The 7,216-nt window shown below is 57.0% G+C and overlaps 1 protein-coding gene across 1 annotated transcript; it reads right to left on the bottom strand.

The window, feature by feature from the left end:
- Positions 1–6,182: 6,182 nt before the first annotated feature.
- Positions 6,183–7,213, bottom strand: SUPT4H1 (suppressor of Ty 4 homolog 1 (S. cerevisiae); the record flags this gene model as incomplete). Its single annotated transcript, XM_009072335.1, has 4 exons — positions 6,183–6,250; positions 6,814–6,867; positions 6,994–7,049; positions 7,152–7,213. Coding segments are annotated over 4 exons (240 nt in total), but the record flags the coding sequence as incomplete, so codon positions are not given.
- Between the last annotated feature and the right edge of the window lie 3 nt (positions 7,214–7,216).

The following is a 7,216-nucleotide window of genomic DNA, read 5'->3' as shown; positions in this document are numbered from 1 at the left end:
GCCTAAATAAGTTCCTGTGAGTTTTATGGATGGGAAAAGCACTTGTTTGCCACCAGGCACAAGGAAGAACTACAACCTCTGCACCCCAAAGAGGTGGCCAGAGGGCTGAGCCCCATCAGATGAGCTCCCTGCGTGCTCCCAGCCTGACCCCAGTGGCTGTCCCCGGGGACACAGCAGGGTTGGAGCGAGGCCGTTACGAGTGACTCAACTAGAAACTGGCGGGTGAAGGAGGCGCCGAGTGGGAGGCAAATGAGAGGAGGCGAAGGGAAACCTCAGCAAGGCGAAGTGCCGCTCGGGGCAGGCGCGGGGGGTGGCGTGGGCTGCTGCCTGTGCCCATATATAGGCAAATCGTGGCCTCTCTGCGCCAATGGTGGCCACGGGACCGTTGGGCTGGCGCTGGTGGCGAGGCACAGGGTGCCCTGTCATTTTCCATGTCACCTGCTGCAAGCAGCTCTGCAGGTGGGGGAAGGGGAGGCCAAGGGTTAAGGGGACCCAGAGAGGTCCCCAAGGCAGCTGGCACTGCACTGTGGGGCATGTGGGTGATTGCCCTGGTCCTTGAGATGCTCTGGGACAGAGCCCAGCAGGGATACAGGGAAGAAGGGATGAGAATCATCACACTGGGCTGTGGAGTTCCCAGGACATGATGGGCTCAGGAGATGCTCTGTAGTGACAATCTCTCTTCTGCCTGGCCCTGGTGCACCCAGGACAAGGGGTGGGAAGAGCTGAGCATCTCCCAGGTCCAGAGATCCCCAGGAGCTGTCAGAAAACCAGAGAGAGATGCAGGGCTGAGCTCTGTAGTGACAAGATCTCCTTTGCCTGGCCCTGGCCCTGGGCCCCCTAAGACAAAGTGTAGGAAGAGCTGAGCATCTCCAAGGTCCAGAGACCCCAAGGACAGGGGACAGGCACCCAGGGCTGCCAGGAAGCATCACCACAAAGCTGGCATTGATAGCACCTTTCCAGGTGGGCCAGACCAGGTGATGCTAGGAGAGCAAAGCCTCCAGCCTGGTCAAGGGGCTAGATCCTGTGGCCACCAGTGTGTGCTGACACTCTGCCCTGTAACACGTGTTTGGAGACCTACCAAAGGTGCAATGTCCTTGCCCAACATGTGTCCCAGGGCTCTGTTTCAGCACTCAGTGACTCTTCTGCAACTGCCCATGCAGAATGGCCATTCCCTCCTCCTTCCAGCCCAGCAGCTGCTTTGGGTAGAGCCTGGCCAGGAAGAGGGAGGGCACCTAGGATGCAGTAGGAGGTCTTGGAGAGCTGGGGATGGAGTAGGTACCATCAGGTTCTCAAATCCCTCATGTGACTTCAGCTGTGGTCTCACTTTGACATGTGCTCTCAGGAAACATTCCCTCAGCCACCTCCACCACCAGGGTGAGACCCCACTCTGCCCCTCCAGCCATTGGCATCTCCCTTTCCCATGATGGAGCAGTCCAGGGAGGTGATTAGATCTCAGCCAGGAAGTTTGAGACCCTCCATCAGCTTCTTGTGTCCCCCCAGCCACCAAAACCCCAACTCTGTGAGCAGACCAGGGGGTTTGCAGGTGTCCAGTTTAGGACCTCTTTGCAGACAGCACTGAGCTTGCAAGGGGCAGATGTATCTCTTCCACGTGCCCTTTGCAGACCTCCATTAGGAACCCACCAGGCTCTCCCCCTCACAAAGCAGAGCCTTCTCCTTCCTCTGTGATTCCTGAGGGGATAACACCCAGAGGATGCATCATATATCAAAGTTGCCTCTTTTCCCTGCAGATCCCCCCAGCAGAGAGCACATCCCAGTTCCTCATCCACCCACCTCCATCCCCAGTGTACCAGGGACCCCCTGGGATGGGGCACGTGGCAACTGGGCCCTGTTTGTGCCAGGCTTTGAGAGCTCTCATAGCTGCTCACACCTCTGACACCTGCCCCCACCCCTGCTGCAGCCCAGCCAAGCTGCTGCTGGGGGCTGGCTGGGGGCCCCCTCCTCTCCCCACCACATCAGACACTCAGGTGCCTCAGTGGCATCTGCCCACGTGTCCTGACGCAGAGGCGACGGGCAGGATGGGCCAACCCATTCCTGACTTGCCCCAGGCTCTGCCACCCTCACTCCAGCAGTGCTTCACTCCACTTCTGGGTGCCAGGACAATCCAGGTCATCCCACTCCACCTGCCAAAGTCTCCTCAGCCTGTTTCCAAGGAAAACAGTCTTAGCCTGAGGTTTGCTTGGGGTTTTATGCTCCCCAGCACCGACCCCTGAGGGTCTTGACATCCCTGTGGTAACCAGTCCCTCAGGGACTGCTGAGAGACACCTAGGAAAGTCCAAGTCCACACTGGGAGGCAGAGAAGCAGCAGGAGAATGTAGATTTGCAGTGAAGCAGGAGTGATGATTAGAGGGATGGAACAGATCTGATATGAGGAAAGGCTGAGAGAATTGATATTGTTCAGCCTGGAGAAGAGAAGGCTCCAGGGAGACCTAGTTGTGGCCTTTCAGTACCTGAAGGGAGATGACAAGAGAGGTTGAGAGAGACTATTGACAAGGACCTGGAGTGACAGGACAAGGGGGAATGGATTCAAACTGAGAGTAGGTTTAGATTAGGTATTCAGGAAGAAATTCTTCCCAGTGAGGATGCTGAGGCACTGGCACAGGTTGAGCAGAGAAGCTGTTGCTGCTCCATCCCTTGGAGTGTTCCAGGCCAGTTTGGATGAAACTTAGAGCAACCTGAGCTAGTGGAAGGTGTCCCTGCCCATGGTAGAGGGGTGGCAATGAGATGACCTTTAAGATCCTTCCATCCCAACCCATTCCATGACTCTCTGATGCTGCCTCCAGCCCTGAGCAGCATCTCTGCTGTGCCACATGCACAGAGCATCCACAGGGGCAAAACTGGGGTGGGAAGCTCAGCCTGTCTCAGCCACAGCCAGTCTCACACACATCCTGCTTCACCTGCAGCCCAGGTGGCCCAAGCTAGTGGCCAAAGGTGGCAGAGCCGGGAGCAGTGTGTGTGGCCAGGTCCCTGTCCCCATCCCGGGGGTGCAGGTGGGGACAGCTCTGCAGGGCATTTCCCAGCCGTGCTGCAGCTGCCTCCTGCAGAGACACCGTGTGCTCTGCGGTTTGGAAAGTCACTTGTCTGGGCCGGAGGGAGAGCCGCGGTATCGCTTCTCAAAGCCGCCCCAAGACATCCACTGCCTCGTGTTTCCTGCCCTCCCTGCCGGGGCTGCCAGGGGATGCCAAACCTGCAGGGTTTGCAGGCCTGCCTGAAATATTTGAGCGTCATTTGGTGCAGGGGGAGGAGCTGGAACTGACTCACATCCCCAGCCCGTGGATGCTTTCTCTCCCGCTTCCCAAGCTGCCGCCGCACATTTTTCCTCCGGTTTCTTCAACGTGAGAGCTCCCTGCCCTACTTTTCCCAGCGAATAAAGCTCTGCAGCCGTTTGCTTTTTTTGCTGCTACAAACCCCAGGGTTCGAGGCTCTCTGAAATGCTCATTTTGGGAGCTTTGCAGAGGTCCAAGGCTCAGCCCTGGGAGCAGTGAATCACTGGGGTGGTGTGGGCTGGGAGATGCAGTGCCCGTGTGGGTGAGTTAGTTCACTCGCAGGGAAGAGGCTCACAGAGCCAACCTGGTGAGAGACACCACGTTCCTGGAAGGGATGTGAGTTGCTGCAGGCAGAGGAGGTGCAGCTCTCAAAGACTACCACCTTCAGCCCATCTGCCTCGCTGTTCTGGCTCTATTGCACCTGCACTGCAGCTCCTGCTAACGTGAACTCTATATATCCTGGAGCACTTGGGCTTCCTAGCAAGGGGTGAGGTCCCTGTGGGGTTTAGAAGCCCACTCAGCTTCCCTAAGGGGCACAGTGACAAAGCACACTGCTCCCTGGAGACTATTTCCTAAGTTTCCAGCCCCGGGAAGTGACTAGAACTTCCCTGGAAGGGAGATGAGAACCACCTGCCTGTAGCTCCATGACCAATCCCTGCAAAACAAGCCCACCCTGCCCAGGGTCCTGTGCAGAGCCCTCTTGTCTTCTCCTCTGCACATGGGGCACAATGGTCCTGATGTGGCTCCAGCCTTGGAGCAGCTCCAGCATGGCCATCCCCATCCCTGGAGACAGGGGAAGGGAACACAACCCAGGAAGGCAGTAGGGCTTGAAAGGCACTTGTGAAACACAGCAGAAAATGGAGATTGTGTCTGTCTGTCCCCAGCAGCTTCCCCCAGCCCACGCCAGGCTCCAGCCCCGAGCACAAGGCCATGCTGCCACCCCGTGGCACTGGCAGCGTGAGGCTCCCCGGGCTGGCTGAGCTCCAGCATCCCCAGCATCCTCCCAACCCTCACACATTTCCATCCAGCTGGACAAAGCACTGCCCCACTCATCCTCCTTGACCCTTCCACCCTGAACCTGTCAGCTCTCAGCACACCTGAGACAGCACTGGCTGCAGTTTTCCCAGACCATTCCACAGGGAATGAATACACCTGGGGGGTTCCCAGCTCACCCCATGCCCCTCATGGCACTGCTGGTCTGAAATTGCCCTCCAGAGCCCAGAGGTTCATGCCTTGAACATCTAAACCTGAGCATCCTGCAGACTTGGGCCCTGGGCTGCCAGGACAGTCACACCTCTCTCCCACAGACCTAGGTGTATCTGCTCATTCCCAAGGTGCATCTCCTGCCCAGACTCCAACCCAGCAAGCCTGGAGGATAATTATGAGGCAACTCATGGGCTTTGATGTTCACCAGGGATGTGTGAAAGTCATGGTCAACTCCCTCCTCTGCCTGAGGACCTGCTACTCCACCTACCCAAAAGGAGGCTCCAACCTCCAGGCCTGGGGCTGAAGCACTTTCAGCTCTTCCCACAGAAGGTGATCTGTACCTGAAGGCACCTACCAGAGTTCAGAGCCCACCAAGAACTTGCTTGGATATGGTCTGCACTGAGCAAATACTCCACACATCATCACATCTGCAAGTGCCCAGGAGAAACGTGGCTTAAGGCTCCTTTCTCTGCAGGGTTTAGACCCAACACTGCAGCCCCTAGTCCCAGCCCCTCTGTGCTCCAGGCTTCTCCCACCTCACACCTGCTCCACAACCCTGCAGGAACCCATGCTCTGGTTGACCTGGAGCACTTGGCACTCATTTTTTGGGGCCAGCTCTACAAAGCAGAGCAGGACAGAGGATGTCACCTCTGTGCTCTTGGCAGGGTCACTCCCTAGCTGCTCTCATCCCAGACCAAAAGCAGTTTTCAGGCTGTATTGGTTTTCTACTACTTGTCTACAAAACTCAAAAATTGAGCTTTCCAGCTCCAGCATTATCCCAGGAAAAAAAAAAAGGTTATTTCAGAGCTACTGATGGAGGACTCTGAGCTTTGTGATCAGCAGCTGCTGCTGAACTGGAACAAATTGAGAGCCATCAGCTAAGGAGGCCAAATCCCTCAGGAGCCCATGAGATGCAGATCCAAGCTGACACTCAAAAGTCAGATCCCTAGAAATATGAGGGTGGGTGTTTCCACCCCTGCTGTCCATCCCTCCCCTCTGCAAGGCCCAGTGCTGCCTCCCAACCACTCCAGCAATGGGCTCATCCTGCTCCACCTGCCCTGGAGCCCAGCAATGGCCAGTGGAAGGTCCTGCCCACTGTTACACCCCTCATGCAGGACCTGCAGGCTCAAAGCACTGTGACCTCCCAGTAGCCACCTCCACAGGAAGCACTGACCATCACCATACCAGCTGGGAGCTGCCCAGTACAGATCACTCGTTCCCAGGGCAGTATCTCCCTCTCCAGGCAGGAATGTGGCCCCATGGCACAGGCAGTGACACAATCGTAGGTTCCAAAGAGTCTGGCAGAGGCAGGGAGGCCTGGGAGGCCCCCAGCACACCACCCTGAGGGTGAAAGCAGGGATGGAGCCCTGCACAGCTGGACCCAGCCCTGCCCAGGCAGTGTGATTTATTGACACAGCTCTATCCCAAATCTCCTCTTTCCCACCCCAACTGTACAAATGCTTGTGCAGTATGATTTAAACACCCTCCCCTTGTCAAGGCTCAAATGAATGTCTCTGGGCTGTGTGGGGTGGTGGAGTCCAGAGGAATCGAGTGAGGGGAGCGGAGCCAGCACACTCCAAGTCCAGCCTTGATCCCTACACACTACAGCTAAGAGGTTTAGGAGTGGTGCCCCACGTGCCCATAGGCTCTCCCACGCAGCACTGGGATCCTCCAGGCAGCACAGGAGCCCTTTTAGGTTTTGATGGCTGTGTCTCGGGACTTGTAGGCCACCCCACGGCTCTTCAGCTCTCGGACGATCCCTGCAGCGAGGAGACAAACACACTGCAGTACTCTCAAGGCATGAGGAGCCCCGGAAAAATCTGATTGTAGAGATCAAGAACTGGACAGTCATCTTTATTTCACAGACTCATGGAATATTCAGAGTTGGATCCTTGAGGATCATCAGTCCAACCTCTGCCCTGCACAGGACACCCCAACAACCCACCCTGTGCCTGAGAGCACTGGCCAAACACTCCCTGAGCTCTGTCAGGCTTGGGGCTGTGACCACTGCCCTGGGGAGCTGTTCAGTGCCCAAACATCCTCTGGGAGAAGAACCTGTTCCTGATAGCCAACCCTAACCCTCCCCTGACACAGCTCCATGCCATTCCCTCAGAAAAACAAGAGAGAGACAGAGTTATGTTCTTCTAATAGAACAGTTAGTGTTCCCTCTTCTAGCCTGGATAGAGCTCCCTAACATCAACTCTTCTCCTGCCTTGAGAAAGAAGCAGGTAGGGATCACACCTGGCTGGTCCCTTCACCCACATGACACGTTCCCTGTTCACAGTGTTCACCAAACCAAGCCCTGACTCCATCCCACAGGTACCTTGGGGCAGGCGACCAGTCACGGACACTGCGTAGACACCTGGCTTGAAAGTACCTGTGGGAAAGAAACACGGAGTGACCCTGGGTGGCATCAGCCACCAGGTGAGAATCCTCCCCCCCTGCACAGCCCCAGCAGCAGCTCCCACTGCCCAGAGAAGGAGCTGCAGCTCCCCAGACTCACTGATGCGCTGCCACTTGGAGACCCAGCTGTCCTCGGGGCTCATCATGGCAATGATGCTGCGGGAGGGAAGGCGGTGAGAGGCTGTTTCCCAGCCGGGTGACACGGCAGTGCCACCAGCGCCGCAGGGATCGCGGCCGGGCGGGTCTGGCCCCACTCACCCGTCGAAGGAGGAGCTGGTGCAGTCATAGACCATCTCGCGGTTGCCCTTCATCTGCAGGTATGT

Source organism: Acanthisitta chloris, unplaced genomic scaffold (assembly GCF_000695815.1).
Source record: "Acanthisitta chloris isolate BGI_N310 unplaced genomic scaffold, ASM69581v1 scaffold27123, whole genome shotgun sequence".
Classification (NCBI taxonomy): Eukaryota; Metazoa; Chordata; class Aves; order Passeriformes; family Acanthisittidae; genus Acanthisitta; species Acanthisitta chloris.
This window is presented reverse-complemented; position numbering and strand designations above follow the sequence as displayed.